The sequence below is a fragment of the Heloderma suspectum genome, chromosome 2 (assembly GCF_057233095.1).
Source record: "Heloderma suspectum isolate Gila_16-S chromosome 2, 16-S_ref, whole genome shotgun sequence".
Classification (NCBI taxonomy): domain Eukaryota; kingdom Metazoa; phylum Chordata; class Lepidosauria; order Squamata; family Helodermatidae; genus Heloderma; species Heloderma suspectum.
In genome coordinates this window covers 195,119,099-195,134,694 of record NC_139459.1, presented here as the reverse complement: position 1 = coordinate 195,134,694, position 15,596 = coordinate 195,119,099, and the positions used below count along the sequence as shown (strand labels likewise).

The following is a 15,596-nucleotide window of genomic DNA, read 5'->3' as shown; positions in this document are numbered from 1 at the left end:
TTTTGCTTTATTATTGATGCAAGACATTTTGGGTGTTTTTCTGAATAGTAAAGATGGGATAGAAATCAACACACACAGAGTCAATCTTTATTGATACAACCATAAAATACGAACACAAAAAGTAATTATAACAAAAATATTCACAATAACAAAACATCTAACATTCTAGTTACATAGGTTTTTTTCTTATTTTTGCAAATAGGTGTTCTCCCTGTTTACAATGTATGAGGCTCACCTTAGTGGGGAAAGGTGTGCAATAAACTCTTGAGATATGTATATACGTCAATTGTCCTTGGGTTATAGGTTGACCTGATGCAAAGGAGGCCAGGGCTCCAGGAGCTGTGCCCCCAAATCGTATGTAAGGTCATTCAAAACTAAGTCTGAGTCCCAAGTAAGTGGATGCAACAATAATAGTTGTGTAGAAGGCATTTTTGCAGGTATAGCTCTTCTCACACATCCAGGACAAGCCTCACTTTTCAAAATTCCCTTTCCTACACTGCTATTAAAGGTATTGAAGCCATTACCCTGCCCTGCCCTGCCCTTTGCAGCTGGTCACCCTAGTTGTGTTTGTCAAATATGTTTTCCTGCTTGTGCAAGGCAAAATTCACATACCTGAAGAAAATGAAAGGAGGGTAGGGAGATTTAATAAACTGGTTATGGTTAAAGAAAAACACACACAAAACCTGTTCTGCCAAAAAGATACAAGATAAAATCGCTGAACGTTAAGGCACATGTAATTTAAAGTACCCCAATACTCTTTCCTGAAGCTAAGAACCATATTCAATGAACGTTTAGGATATAAAAATGTGCAGGAATTTTAAGTTCCACCTACTGTTCAGTTCATCTGATCTCATATTTTGAAGGCTTTCAGAGGCTTTTTTGCTTTGTCCTATCAGTTTCGCAAAGAGCCAGCCTGCTTCCGCCCGCCTCACAGACCCTGTCCTCGTTCCGTGCCCTCTTTTATCTCCGGTATAGACCCCACTTTGTTCAAGGGATATAAGACTAGCAATGAGCTACGATCAACGAGGTGACCCTTTTGCCCAGCGTCACGTGACGGTGAGCGTCCGCGCAGCCGAGGGGGAAGGCGGGGCGCCGGGCCGCCATCTTGTCTCCTCGACGGACGATGCGGCGCTGTGTTTGCCCCGCACCCTCTTGCTTCTGGGCGCTCCTAGTGCTGCTGGGCAGAGGCCCGTCGACCGCCCTGCCCTCGCTGATCCCCACAGACGGTGAGCGCGGCTTCCCCCGCCCCCCGCGCTGTGCTGGGCGCTCCACACCGGCGGGAAAGCGTCGACGGGGCCCGGCCTGGGCAGGCCCCCACGCTCGGCGATCGCCAGCACGCCGCCGGGGCCGCGGGACGACGTGCGCCTGCGCACGGGGCGGCCCCCTCGCCATAATTACTAATGCCGGCAGCTTCTAGTATGAGCGGGTGACGTCGGCGTGCAAGTGCGTAGGCGCATCCCCACCCCCATTCCATTCCAGTGTTAACAGAGTGGTGGCTTAGTGGTTAAGACGCTGACCTGCAGACCGGAAGGTCAGCAAGACAGCAGTTCGAGACCCGAGTGCCGCGTGACGAAGTGAGCTCCCGTCTTCAGTCCCAGCTCCTGCCAACCTAGCAGTTCGAAAGCAAGAAATTGCAAGTAGATAAATAGGTACCGCTTTGGCGGGAAAGGTAACAGCGTTCCATGCACGGCGTGTTCAGTCATGCCGGCCACATGACCACGGAAGCGTCTTCAGACAGCTCTGGCTCTTCGGCTTAGAAATGGAGATGAGCACCACACCCTAGAGTCGGACACGACTGGTTGGGGACACCTTTACCTTTACTTTTTAGTTCCAATCACGTCTTGGCGGGAGTCCGCTGTGCGATGTCGTTGGAAGTCTGTCCCACTGAGATTAGTGGGATCTACAATTACTGGGATTTCCGCCCGCTGACATGGATCTGGTTTGAAAATTCAGTTAGGTAGATAGATAGAAATTAATATGAACTTAAGCACGCTCCGGGAGAGAGCGGAGGACAGGAAGGCCTGGCATGCTATGGTCCATGGGGTCACGAAGAGTCGGACACGACTGAACAACAGCAACAAAAGGGTTGTGGGGTTAGCTCCCCCACCCAGGCACTCCATGCTTTACAACTGCTTCTTTATTCCTGATCTTTTAAAGCCAAAAAACAAAGCAAAACCCTGTTTATCAGCCCCCTGACTAAGAAAGAAAGGAAGACTCCAAGAATGTGCAATTTTGCATTTTAAGCTCACTGAAATCATAGCACCATTACAAGACTACAGGAATAAAATAGAATTTGCTTCTGCTGCCCTGTTGTAGCCTGACACATTTACTTGGGAATAAGCACCATTAGTATATTTCAAAAAGTGTAAATAAAATGAGTATCTGTAACCATGTTCATGCATACTTGGCTACCCCTGACTTTAACATGTTTTTAAGAATAAGAAAGAAGATCCAGCAGCAAGCAGTGCCAACCCCAGTGAGCCATGGCATGCCCATGCCAGCCCAGGTGCTGATGCTGAGCCTGTTTGCTGCTGCCCCATCACCTGCCACTCTCTGGGTGCTCATTTGGGGGTGCCCAGCTGTGGGTCCTAGATGTTAGCCCTGAGATCCAGCCATCAGTGCACCACTGGTATTTTCTCACACATGATGGTGTGTATGGTTTTTAAAAATTCCTTAAAACAGTTTGTCTCAATGGAGGAAAACCATAATGTGTGTTCCTTGGAAGTGGCTTTTAACTTTTTGATCTCTGGTACATAGAACAAGTACAAAATACAAGCACAGTGTGTCAGATATGAAGGATGTATGCATATAGAAATCACAATGGTTACTTTAAAATACTGTCAAGCAGAGGTGTAATCCTTCCTGCTCACCTCTTTTTTTCTACAGAAATCTTAATATCTGTAAAGAAAGTCAACTTTACTCTCTGTATCTGCACAGCATAGTTTGTAAGGAGCCATTGTTATATCTGCACACTCTATAAGTTTAAAAAGGTGGCTTGTAAAATCACAGGAGTAGGGTTAAGACATGCACATGATTGAACATGATGTTATCCTAAGCATATTTACATGGAAGTAAGTTCCATTAACAGCAGATATTATTTGGGATTTCCAAACAATGTGAATGATCCAGCAAAAATGAAGCATATATAAGTCTCATTGATTCCCCAATCTGTTCTAAGTTGGGGCAGCATCCTTAAATCATGCTCCCTGTTATTCCTTCAGTCAAACAATCTGGTAGATTCTTCTGGACCAACTTGTGATAATGGGGGTTGATGATACAGAGGTCCACCGAATAATTCAGCCTTGCTTTATCGCTCCAGCAGAAGATGATCCAGTAACAGAACTGCTATGCCAGACTGATCAGTTTAAAACAATGGCTTTTCAGATCTACTTTTATTGTGTTATTGCTGAATGCTGCTATATATTATGGGATGTTTAAAAGCATTGCATCTCACCAATATAACTGTGTTTTGATTTCTAGAATGTGGCACAAGGCCTGTTTTGGAGGAGTTAGCAATGGGAACTCGGATTATAGGTGGTCATGATGCACAGCTTGGGGCATGGCCGTGGCAAGTTAGTCTTCAAGTTTACGACATCAGTGCAGGATATCGCCATATATGTGGTGGATCTTTAATTAATAACAACTCAGTGCTGACAGCAGCGCACTGCATTAAAAAATATGTGTACGTATCTTTCAGTTCTAAATACTTTTCTATCAGTTTTAAGTCTGAGGAACATGTATCAGTTGAATTTTGAAATCCACAAGTCAGGATGTAGAACATGAACACCTTCTGTTCTGCACTGCATATGTTCCCACTTCCTTCCTGTTCCTTAGCCCTTCATCTCAAGTTGGATCAAGACTACAGCGCTCCGCGAGGGGGGTGGAAATGTGCAAAAAATAAAAAGGTGTAGTGGAAAGTTTTAAACTTGCATGCCCCAGAGAGCCATGGTCCCAATCCGAATGAGAGCCATGCATGCTTGCACTGAGGTAAGAATGATGAAGATGACCACTGCTCTGCTCACAGCCTGCTGAGGAGCTGTACGCACCTCAGTACTTGTGGAGGATTGTGGTTTTAATTTTTGTGGAGGATTGTGGTTTTAATTTTTGTGGAGGATTGTGGTTTTAATTTTTGTGGAGGATTGTGGTTTTAATTTTTGTGGAGGATTGTGGTTTTAATTTTTGTGAACCACTCAGAGAGCTTCAGCTATTGGGCAGTATAGAAATGAAATAAATTTATCCCATCCATACACATAACTGGTCTCCAGAGATTCAGATCTCAAAAATAAATTAAATAAACCCAGTCTTAAAAAGTACTGGACTCCAAAAAAACCCAACCCCCTCTCTTAACTTACTGGAGACCAAGAGACGAAGAGTCAAAAATTATCCTAAGTAAAATATACATTAACTATTACACCCAGCTCTCCATTTTATTACTGTCTATTTCCCCACCTTCCCAACTCTTTGGATGTTCTCTAGGGAAATGATCAGGCCCTTGTTCTCCTTCCAACTAAAACCTCAAGATTCAGCCATGCCTGGAAGCTCATGGGTTGTTGTCAAGTTGCTTTGGTTTAAAAAAAGTTTTTTTTTAATTTACAGATCTAATTACATATGCATACCTATCGAGTCTCCTGAATATATAGAAACTACTCAGATTTATAGTCCATCTTCCTGTCCGTGTTCTGTGCATACTGCTTTCTTGCGCTTCTCCCAAGGTTTAAATAATGTCAGTAGTAGCATCACTTTCTATGTATTGGTTCTGAAAATGTAGGAGTAAGCCCTGTTTAAACCATGGGTTCTGTGCTTTAGGATTATAGGAGTACTGCAAATAATGCGTTTTTATGATCAGACAATCTGAATTGTACAATGCATCCAGCTGAGTCCTTATGTTAGAGAAGAAAGTTTTGTTTCTAGTAAAGAGTGTATTTCTACAAAACAGTCATTTTTGCTGAGGGAAGCTTGTTCTATCAGACAGAATAGTTTCCGATTTCAGGCAGGCTAATTTTTATGTGGGGAATGCAGTAAGTTAAGATGACTGAAACTACGTATGACCACCTTTAGTTGGGTAGTATTTGTCTCTTTGCAAAACAGAGAGAGAAATAAAAATGACGTCTGGTCAGTATTATTTTTCACACACGTACACGAGATGCAGGAGTAAAGACTGGAAGAATATGCTGTTATTGCAGTTACATGTAGTTTGGCTTAGTTGCAGTAATGGGTCCAGGGATTAGGGGGCTATTTCAAAGGCTGAATAGAAACAGTGGCATGGCCTTCTGTTTGGATTGCTTCAGATTGTTTATAGTGCTTTAAAACAACCCCATCTGTAGGCTGCAGAAGTAGGAGGGCATTTTCTTGATTCTCTTGGGGATTCAGGAGGACATTGAAGGGATGGTAGCTTACCTGTAAAAGCAGCAGTATCTTTCTCTCCCAGCCCCCCTTTATGAATTAAAACAGTTTTCCTGTCTGCTTCAAGCAGAGCAGAACTGTTGCAACTGGCCAGGTGGGATGCCATGTTCCCCCAAAATGCCTTGGCTGGAATAACATTGTGTCATGATGTAGCATCATTTTAACTGAGCATTGTGCAGAAACATGACAGCTAGCCTGATCAGTGATTGAAGTGGGAAAATCATCCCCCAAAGCTACAAGACATTCTCCTGCCCCACTCCCCAAAATAAACTCATTTTTCTCCTCCTTTTTGCCCTCCCGAAGCACTCCCACCCCCCACCTTCAATTTGCTGCAAACATTTCTAGGGACCCCTTCAGATCAATGCCATCTTAATTAATTGATTAAAGCCATCTTAATGAGCCACTGTTAACCAACATCATGGGTACTTTATAGCATTTGTAACACAGCTAGAGGATTTAGCATCAGAAGGATCCTGTCTTTTGACCATAGTTTCAGGTTTTGAAAGTCTCATGCTGTGGAACATTATTTAACCTATTTTAGAATATAAGTGAGAGCAGCATTCTTTCCTTTTTCAAATTATAGCTTCCACCATTAACACCAGGTGCCCATGCTGAATCACACATTGTTTATGCAACTCTTCTGTTTCAAGAGGTTTGCATGCACCTAGGATGGCTGCTATTCAAGAAATGCAAGCCCAAACCCCCTGTGGACAGGCAAAATTATTTGTGCAGTTCTTTGTATCCATGGACAATCTTCCATGTTTTTTCCTGTCATATTGTCTTCTTACCAGTTTCTGAAAAGAACCACTTTCTTGATTCTGAACCGACATTCCAAAGAGGATAATTGGCATCATAAAAATCAATCTCCTACTGAAAGACGTAGGAATCTTTCATATAGGAAAGGACATATGATAGGAAAAATCATAATGTTGCTATATTTACTGCAGGATGTGCCATGAAGAAATTCCAGACTTGTTAGAAGTATTTATTGTGCATGTTTTGACCTTGCATTGCTGTTAAGTCTCAAAAATCTTTGAGGTAGCAATTCTGTGGTATTCATTGACTCTACAATGTGTTTTCTTTTGTTCTAGAAACCCAGAGATTTGGAGGGCTGTGATTGGCTTGCATCATCTTTATGAAGATCACTCTCATACTGTAAAGCACCAAGTCAGAGCTATTATGGTCCATTCTGATTATGATTTGGTAACCTTTGAAAATGATATTGCCTTGTTTAGACTAATCACGTTTGTCAAGTACAATGACTATATCCAGCCCATCTGCTTACCAGACACTCCTCTTCCCTTGACTGATAAGACCCCATGTTACATAAGTGGATGGGGGTACACGACAGAGAATGGTAAATCTTTTATTTTTCCTTTAAACGAATCTATTGTTAAGAATTAGTTTAGTGATCTCTGGCTGTAGTCCTATGCACAAATGGAGGTAAGTCCCATTGCATTCAGTGCAATTCTGAGTAAACACAAATAGGATTGGGCAGTAAGAAAGCTTCTTTGCTGTAAGTATTTTGGGTGATTTCATGTTATGAAAAGGGAAACATCTGCCTACAAGTGTATTCCCAATAGGGAGCTACTGCCAGTCATGGTAATATATACATTTTTTCAATCACACCTTATATTTTTAGAAGGACCCTTAAAACATTCTAGGTGTATAGAATCATAGAATAGTAGGGTTGGAAGGGGCCTACAAGGCCATCGAGTCCAACCCCCTGCTCAATGCAGGAATCCATAACTGTGTAGACCATAACTGTGTAACATATGAAATGATTCTTGCTCATTACCTTTTATGGGTACTGAACTTTAAAACATGGCTCTTCCTAGCCACCTCTTAATAGCAATCAATGGAAGCAATTTTAAAGGAGAAAGCAATTTTTTCAAAGTGGTCTCACCTTGTTCTCGGGCTCCTTACTGCGTAGGCATGAGCAAACTGGTTAGATTTCCTCTTTTCAGAGCACTTGCTGTTTTAATCCCATTGAATGACCCAGGTCACACATGGCAGTGTGGCATTCCTGCCTTCTAGTGAGAATTCCCCTTCTCTAAGGCCTTTCTCACCTTCCTCACACACAACCACGCTGCCACCAAGACCTTTAAGGCCACCAAGACCTTTACTCTGTTTTCTATCTGTGGGGGCACACAGACTACTTATAACCTTGTATTGTTCCCTTTATGCCTTCCCTTTACGGAGTCAAGAGCAGGAGTAGAATTTGGTTAAACGAATAAACTTTATTAACTACAGCAAATAAGTTGTTGAATATTAAACAGGTAACTCTTAATGGCTTTATCAATATATGTTCTCTAGATCACACTCTCAAACAATCACTTCACAAATCCCCACAGACCGCCTCCCCCACCGTTCTCAATCCTAAAATCCTGACTCTCCTGAATCCTAACTCTGATCTAAACCATCCCTCAAACTTATCTCACCGCTATCTCTGATCATATCCCCTCAAATCTATCTCATCGCTATCTCATATCCCTCACTATCTCTATCTGACTCTCTCAAGCAAAGCACATAGTTTATATAGCACACACACTTCACCCCCCCTTCACTCAGGCAATCAGCTCACATATGCAAATCCATCATTCTTCCTGCCACTTAATCCCTCTCTCACCATAGAAATACCATAAAACTCAAGAGATATAACAGGAGTATGCAACCATAACCATAGACTTACTATATACAGACAAGTAATGTCATAGGCAGCAATTCCTGGGTTGTTTAACCCAGGAATTGCCCCCAGCAAGTGAAGCAATAAACTGCATGGTCATTGCTTTAGTTTTCAGTTAACAACCCAGGAGCCCATTCCTGGGTTGTTTCGTGACATCTGAACCCGGAAACTATGGAATAACTTTGGATTTACTCTGGATTAAACAACTCTGAGTTAACCCAGAGTTTTCTGGGTTCACACATCATGAAACAACCCAGGAACGTGGTGATTCTTGGGTGTTAACAGAAAACGTAAATGATGAGTGTGTGGCTCATCGCTTTATTCACCAGCAGCAATTCCTGGGTTAAACAACCCAAGAATCGCTGCCGTTTTCTATGAACCGGGTCAATGAGAGTCATAGCAGAAATGTCTTTTGTTGAACTGATAGATATTTTAAAAATTACATACCTTTGAAAAATTGCAGCATTTTAAACACCTCGTTAGTCAACTCAACAATAAATAACTTGTAAAACCAGGACTATGCGTACTCCATGCAAAAACGAAAATTAAAATCCTGCCCCTATGCAATCCAAGTTCAGCATCAAAAAAGGTGCATTCTGCAACCTGCATTAATTTTGGACATTGAACTATTTGCATAATTTCTCTCATATTGCATAATGTATTTTTAATGTATAATTTATTCCAGTTTTGTTCCTGTAACCACTCAACATCTTTTACAGCTATCTCTTCAACTTTTACAGTTTTAGCAAGCATTTCCCATAGATCTTTGCAGAAGTGAAGAGAGAAAGAACACCGTAGACTGACGGTGAAGAAGGGGGAGACAGGCTCTGGTGCTCGAGAAATTTTTTTTATTGTGCTCTATGTGTTTTGGATTACTTCCTTCCTCAGGAGCTATAAATCAAACCAAATGTTGACATTAAAAATTCTTACAGATAACACCCTGTTCCTATATATAACATTTCAAAAATCCTTTCTGTATTAAAACGTTAAAATTCCGCCACCTAAAGCCACTCAAAAACCAAACAGTTCCCATCTACACATAGTATAAAATACTCTCACACATTATATGATGATCATTGATGTGTGTGCTAAAAAGCTGTGTAGAACATTTTACAGAAAACAGAAGCAACTTGTATGAACCATGTCTACGTGTGGTAGATGATTAAGCCGTGTTCTGTTTTCTCAACCCTGCGTTATTTGCCTCTTCCTTTGCCTGTTCCCTCCCTGTATCCCAAATGCCTTTGCAGTGCTGGCATGTAGAATGGATGGGGTTTTTTACTACTCTTGCCTTCCATCTCTGTAGCTTGGCAAAAGAATCCATGGTTCTGGGCTCACATGTAACAAGCCATGGTTTCAACAACCCAGAGTTTGCAACCCAACAGAGATGTTCGCACATTCCCAACAACCCATTGGTTTTTAAACTTATGGGTTTTCGTTATGTGCGAACCAGGTTAACAACAACCCATAGATTCTCTTTCTAGGTTGCTTGTGGTTAACAAACCAGTCTGTTAGTATGGTTGGATTCACATATCACAACAACCTATGAGTAAAATAAACTATGGTTAGTGTTATGTGCAAACCAGGTCATAATGTATGGATGTGAAATAGTTCAACCAGTTTACAACTGGCTGAAACAAATACACTGACACTTAACCAAATAATTCATTTAGGTACATTGAGACTTGTAACTCTCTCAGGTCTGATCTCATTGCACCATCTTTATACCTAGACACGCTCAAAAGTTGCACTGTGGGAAAGAGCAGAAGGGAGTATACGCTGAGTTCTACATTAGTTGCTGTATAAAAATTTCTAGTTTCATGAGGCCAGAAGGAACTCTTCAGCCTTATTTTGGCAACTAATTTAAATTCTGCACAGGTGATGCAGATTTAGTACATTAGGAGAGTTATACTGGCTCGAGTGCTTCCAGTGCATATTGGAGTTTTGCATATTGGAATGTACATTACAGGCCATTAAACAAAAAAGCATACTTCCAGCTTTGGGTTGTGTTTTCATTACAGGTAAAAATGAACATATATTACAAGAAGCTCAAGTTGAGATTATCCCACTGAAAATCTGTAACAGATATGATTGGTATGGAGGGGCAGTAAAATGGAATATGGTGTGTGCTGGCTCTGCAAGTGGCCGTGTTGATAGCTGCCAGGTAAAATGAAGATAATTCCATTTCAAAACACTGAAAACATGCGACTGCTTGCTCAAACTGGGTTGTTACCTAGGGCCAATGTGCACATACGTTTTTTTCTGCTTCCAATAAGGTTTCACCGCTCATCTTTCACACTATGCTGGACCTGCCTCGAATTGGGTCCGTAATTTCCCACTTCTGTGCTCCTGCTTTCAATACCGTGATATCCGTGTTCATTACCTTATAAGGTTGTAGTCCCCTCCCACGCCTGTCCATATACTGCGGTGTTTGTATTTCCCTCATGTCCAATCACAGCTCTAGATGCTCCCATCTGGTCTTCCAGCTGCTGATAGCATAGGTTCCTTAGCACTGGAAGTTTTATCACCAACCAGCTGAGGGCTGGAGGTGCCTGCTCTTGTCTGATCTGGGAAGCTCAGCTGGGTCAGCCCTGGTCAGAATTTTGGATGGGAGACCGCAAGGGAATCAGGCTTCAGGGGGTTCTCTCCCTTCAAATGACACTAACTTTTACCTCCTTCTATCCCCTGCTTTGGCTTAAAAAAAAAAAAAATAAGGATCACAACTGAGTGCCTTTACACACCCCTCCCCCCTCTAGCTTAACTGGTGCTGTAATGTTTTCTCGTGCCCCAATCCTGGGCACTCACTCTGGAGAAAGCCACATTGAACTCAATGGAACTTACTACTAAGTAGACATAAGAGCACCCTGTAGTTAACTTTATTTTAAAAAAAGGCGTTAACTTTGATTCTTCAGCTCTTCAAATATTCGACGAATAGGCCTTCTCGAGCCTGATTTCCCCGTGCACAAGCATAAATTTCTTCACTGGGCAGTTTTCTAAGATGCAAGCAGCCCCCCCCCCCCAACCTGAGCGTCTCCTGCCTCTGCATTTCTCAATCGGAGGGAGCAGAGGGTAAAATGCCTCCCTGCAATGAAGGGCGACACCTCTGATCCCCCACCCCACCAAGCTCAGAAGCAGTGTCCCCTTTTGTTCCAGAGCACCCTATGGGGCTTACTCGAGGCTTGCAGACTTACAGGGTGATCTTACATCTACTTAGTAGTAAGTTCCACTGAGTTCAATGTGGCTTACTCCCGAGTGAGTGCCCAGAATTGGGGCCACGAGAAAACATTATAGCACCAGTTAAGCTAGAAGGGGGGGAGGCAGCATGTGTAAAGGCACTCAGTTGTGATCCTTAATTTTTTTTTTAAAAAAAGCCAAAGCGGGGGATAGAAGGAGGTAAAAGTTAGTGTCATTTGAAGGGAGAGGACAACCCCCTGCTCACTGCAGGAAGCCTGATTCCCTTGTGGTCTCCCATCCAACATTCTGACCAGAGTCAACTCTGGTGAGCTTCCAAGACCAGACAAGAGCAGGCACCTCCAGCCATTTCCTTGCTGGTGATAAAGCTTTGAGTGCCGAGGAACCTATGCAATGTCATCTCACCGTCTTCGAAGAAGCTAGCAGCCCCCCCCCCCCCACACAAGTGCTGGGTGCCGTTGCCGCTACCCTTCTTCCTCGCGCTGGCTGCAAAGGGCTGGTGTGGGGAAAAGAGCATCGGCAGACACTCCCCAGCCTCTCGCCCTGGCCTCCAGCAGGTGGGGGGGGAGAGAAGAGGATAGGTGCCTCCTTCTTCCCTCCACCCCCACCTGCTACAGCGGCAGCAGCAAGGGACAAGCTCTCACCAGGAAGCCCCAACAGGATGCTTGCACCATCCCTACACACACACGTGCACGCACGGATAGAGGAACAGTGGGTGGAGAATCAGCAGAAACAGGGAGAGTTTCTGCTCCTCCAGTGAGAGCCGCTGTCTTTAAGAGCAGGAAAACAGCGCAGCTCTCAAGTGTGAACCAAGCTTGTGCATTCGATCAAGAACCGCAACAGGGAAAATCGATGAGTGTGGATAATCACGTTTTAATGCGAGTGCGTTTAACCCGACAGGACCCCGACTTGGTTGCGATGGCGGGCACAATGTAGATTGGCCCCTAGTTGTAACAAAATAACATGCCAAAGTAGATAGTCAGTTTGGGAAATTGAGATTAGTTAACATCACTTATGATAAAATGAGCCTTAGAAGTGTCACATTAAAATTGAATGAATACCATAATTTCATTTTTCTCATTAGTTATTCATAAAAGTGCCTAATATGCCCTAGGCGCTGTACAAAAATAAAAAGTCCTTGTCCGCCTGCTCATAATTAAAGAAAAAATAAGACAAAAGGAGAGGGGAGTTATAGGAAAGGGGAGTATATTTCTAATATAGATTTGAAAAAATATGCATATAAAGATACAGCATAATTCCAGTTGAAGTTGAAAACCCATCAACACTATTTTTAATCATTGCCTCAATTAAGACCTTAGCAGTAGCTGAGACTTGGGGTGTATAGGGTAAAAGCAGACTAGCTTTACAGGAAAGGATGTGTTTTTCCCACTTCAGGACACTTGCTTCCATCCAAAACAGACAGCTTGGAAATAGAGGATGAGTGTTGCTCTTCTCAATGTTGTGTACATAATGCCTTGGGTCTGTAGCTTGAATTTTAGAGTAAATTCATTGAACTTGTAGCTGGAATTCCAAAGTATCAGTCATCAAAGTTTGAAACTGACCTTCTTGCAGTATAAGCAAAGTGAGGTTATCCAGTTCAGGATGTCCAGATTCATTCATATTTCCAAACAATCATATTTTCTTTTGAAGATTCATGAGAGGCATAACTCAGATTTACTAGATCACATTCCCTCTGCTTGTTAAACCTGCCATAAATAACACTTAAATTATCTTTTGTTTTCCATATTCCAGGGAGACAGTGGTGGCCCTCTGATGTGCTATTTCCCAGATACCAGGAAGTATTATCTGATAGGAATCACCAGCTCTGGCTATGGCTGTGGCAAGCCAAACTATCCAGGAATCTATGTACGTGCAGCAAATTACAGAAGTTGGATAAATTCACATCTACGTAACAAAACCACCACTGCAAGCATTCGATTTGTCCTGATCATTTTGATTGTTGTGTGGATAATTTCCCATATTGTTCTATGAAGAGACAAAGTTTCCTTCCACTGTACTAGAATGACCTTAGATTGTAAGGAGAATAAATTTAAAAAGTGAACATGTATCTTTAACAACATTCGTTAAGTTGGGCTATATTAGGTGCACTTCGACCATTGAAATCAATATGCAAAGTTAGTGATTACTAACTTAAGTTCCATCGGGCAGTATCCATTTCTACCCATGCACTGCCAGGAATTACCACCAGTGCAATGGAAAGCCAGCATTTTCTACAGCAGCCCTGAAAACTAGCATTTCAGGAATGGAACATCCATTGACGTGTCCAATTCTGAAGAGGCTAGTTTTGGAGTTTCCAGGGTTGCTGTAGGAAGTGCTAGTTTCTGATTGTGTCATTGCTGTCAGTGGACCTAATGGGTGCTGGCGAACTGCCAGCATTGGATACTGCCCACTGAGTCCAGCTGGAACTAAGGGTGCAATCCTATGCATGTCTTGAAAGAAAAACTCCCAGCATTCCCCAGCCAGCAAGGATTGTGCCCCAAGTGTGACTTTGTCTGGATCCAATCCATTATTTTTAACAACTCAAAGGTTCGTATAATCAAAGCTATGGTTTTCCCAGTAGTAATGTATGGCTGTGAGAGCTGGACTATAAGGAAGGCTGAGCACCGAAGAATTGCTGCTTTCGAGCTGTGGTGCTGGAGAAGACTCTTACAAGTCCCCTGGACTGCAAGGAGGTCAAATCAGTCCATCCTAAAGGAAATCAATCCTGACTGCTCATTGGAAGGACTGATACTGAAGCTCAACTATTTTGGCCACCTAATGCGAAGAGAAAACTCCCTGGAAAAGACCCTGATGCTGGGAAAGATTGAAGGCAAAGGAGAAGGGGACGGCAGAGGATGAGATGGCTAGATAGCATCACCGATGCAATGAATATGAATTTGAGCACACCAAGAGAGAGCGCAGGACAGGAAGGCCTGGTACGCTATGGTCCATGGGGTCACGAAGAGTCGGACACGACTGAACAACAACAAGCATTTCCAATCTGTTATATTACTCTCCCCATGAACGGAAGATTTTTTTAAAAAACATATAGTTTAAAGCTTATGAATACCAAAGGCAGTGCTCAGTTTCATATATGTTTTGTAGGCTACAAATTACACAATTAAATTATGAAAACTCATTTAGCATAGATTTTTTTTAATCCAAATAGGTAGCTAATAATTTTCAGAATTCAAACAATCCTATCCCATATATATATTCCTAAATTCTAGAAGAAATGTACGTGACGTGCTTGATGTTGCCATACTTTCCCACAGCATTTTACAAAAATAAAATATTTTGCATTAGAGTGCAAATATGTTTGAAATTCCAGTGTAATCTCTCCCAGCTGCTTTGATTACATCTTAAAGTAGAAAAACAGTGAGAACCTATAAATGAGAGTTAGGCTGCAATCCTATACCTTCTTGAGAGTAAGCACCATTAAATTCAATAGAATGTACTTCTAAGTAGACATGCACAGGATTGCACTGTTAATATTTTGGGCATCGGTCGTTTAGGTAAATACATTGAGTTCCATCCACAACTAGTTCCATAGCATTTGAATAATTGGAGCTTTTAAGTATTGGAAAATTCATCCTTAATAATTGCTACTGTGTTGTTGTTCAACAAAATTAGCACAACATATTTTCCTTCTAAGCAGATGTGAAAGTTCATTAATAATAAAAAAACCCATACCTGACAGGATAAAACCCAGCAACAAGACTCGTGCTGGGGGTGGGGCTACACTCCATCGGTTTTGAGGGATTCAAGTTTACCAGATGGGAGGAGAGGTCGTGGTTGTGCTCATGTGCCTAGCCCCACTTAAAAAAAATGTTGCGCCCAGCACTGAGTGGAAAAGTGTAAGGCTGAACGGCTGCTGCGGCCACTCTCTTTTCCCCCCTCAAATGCCTTCAGACCCCTAATGTAGCATCACAAAAGATAATACTTTGGATGCAGGGGGCCAAAGGCATTTGAAGGAATGGAGAGGATGATCACAGCAGTATTCTGGCCCTTTTCTGTTCAGTACTGGGTCTGACCTTCATATTGGACATAAAAATGGGGCTCATCAAACATTAGCACAATCACCCCTCTTTCCTACCCAGTTTAAAGCTGGGCCTGGCACTGAATGGAGAAGCATTACTACAACTGCCCTCCTTCCCCCCCCCCAATGCCTCTGGAGATGCTAAATTGGGGTGCAGTCACAAAGCCATTTTGGGAAAAGGAAAGGACAGTCAAAGCAACTGTCCAGTCTAGTGCGTCTCCACTCAATGCTGGGCCTCAAAAAATTTTTTTTCTCCCCAACTTTAAAATAGTGACAAAA

At 42.5% G+C, this 15,596-nt stretch overlaps 1 protein-coding gene across 3 annotated transcripts; it reads left to right on the top strand.

Annotated features, from left to right (window-relative positions):
• Window positions 1-200: 200 nt before the first annotated feature.
• LOC146353742 (transmembrane protease serine 12-like) lies at window positions 201-14,975 on the top strand. Of its 3 annotated transcripts, none has more exons than XM_084837203.1 (5): window positions 1,075-1,226; window positions 3,481-3,682; window positions 6,495-6,760; window positions 10,108-10,250; window positions 13,031-14,975. In XM_084837203.1, the coding sequence occupies exons 1-5, from the start codon at window positions 1,124-1,126 to the stop codon at window positions 13,268-13,270; spliced, it is 954 nt and encodes a 317-aa protein (XP_084693329.1). In that variant the 5' UTR covers window positions 1,075-1,123; the 3' UTR covers window positions 13,271-14,975. The 3 variants fall into 3 exon arrangements, with proteins under 3 accessions (XP_084693330.1, XP_084693329.1, XP_084693331.1); XM_084837205.1 differs by having other exon boundaries at window positions 1,075-1,443; XM_084837204.1 differs by lacking the exon at window positions 3,481-3,682 and having other exon boundaries at window positions 201-1,226.
• Window positions 14,976-15,596: the final 621 nt, after the last annotated feature.

What these genes read in the sequence shown, in the direction of transcription:
- LOC146353742 (XM_084837203.1), top strand. Translation starts at nt 1,124, where the DNA reads ATGCGGCGCTGTGTTTGCCCCGCACCCTCTTGCTTCTGGGCGCTCCTA. An exon ending in CTCGCTGATCCCCACAGACG is followed by an intron (nt 1,227 to 3,480) that starts GTGAGCGCGGCT and finishes TTTGATTTCTAG; the next exon opens with AATGTGGCACAAGGCCTGTT. An exon ending in CACTGCATTAAAAAATATGT is followed by an intron (nt 3,683 to 6,494) that starts GTACGTATCTTT and finishes CTTTTGTTCTAG; the next exon opens with AAACCCAGAGATTTGGAGGG.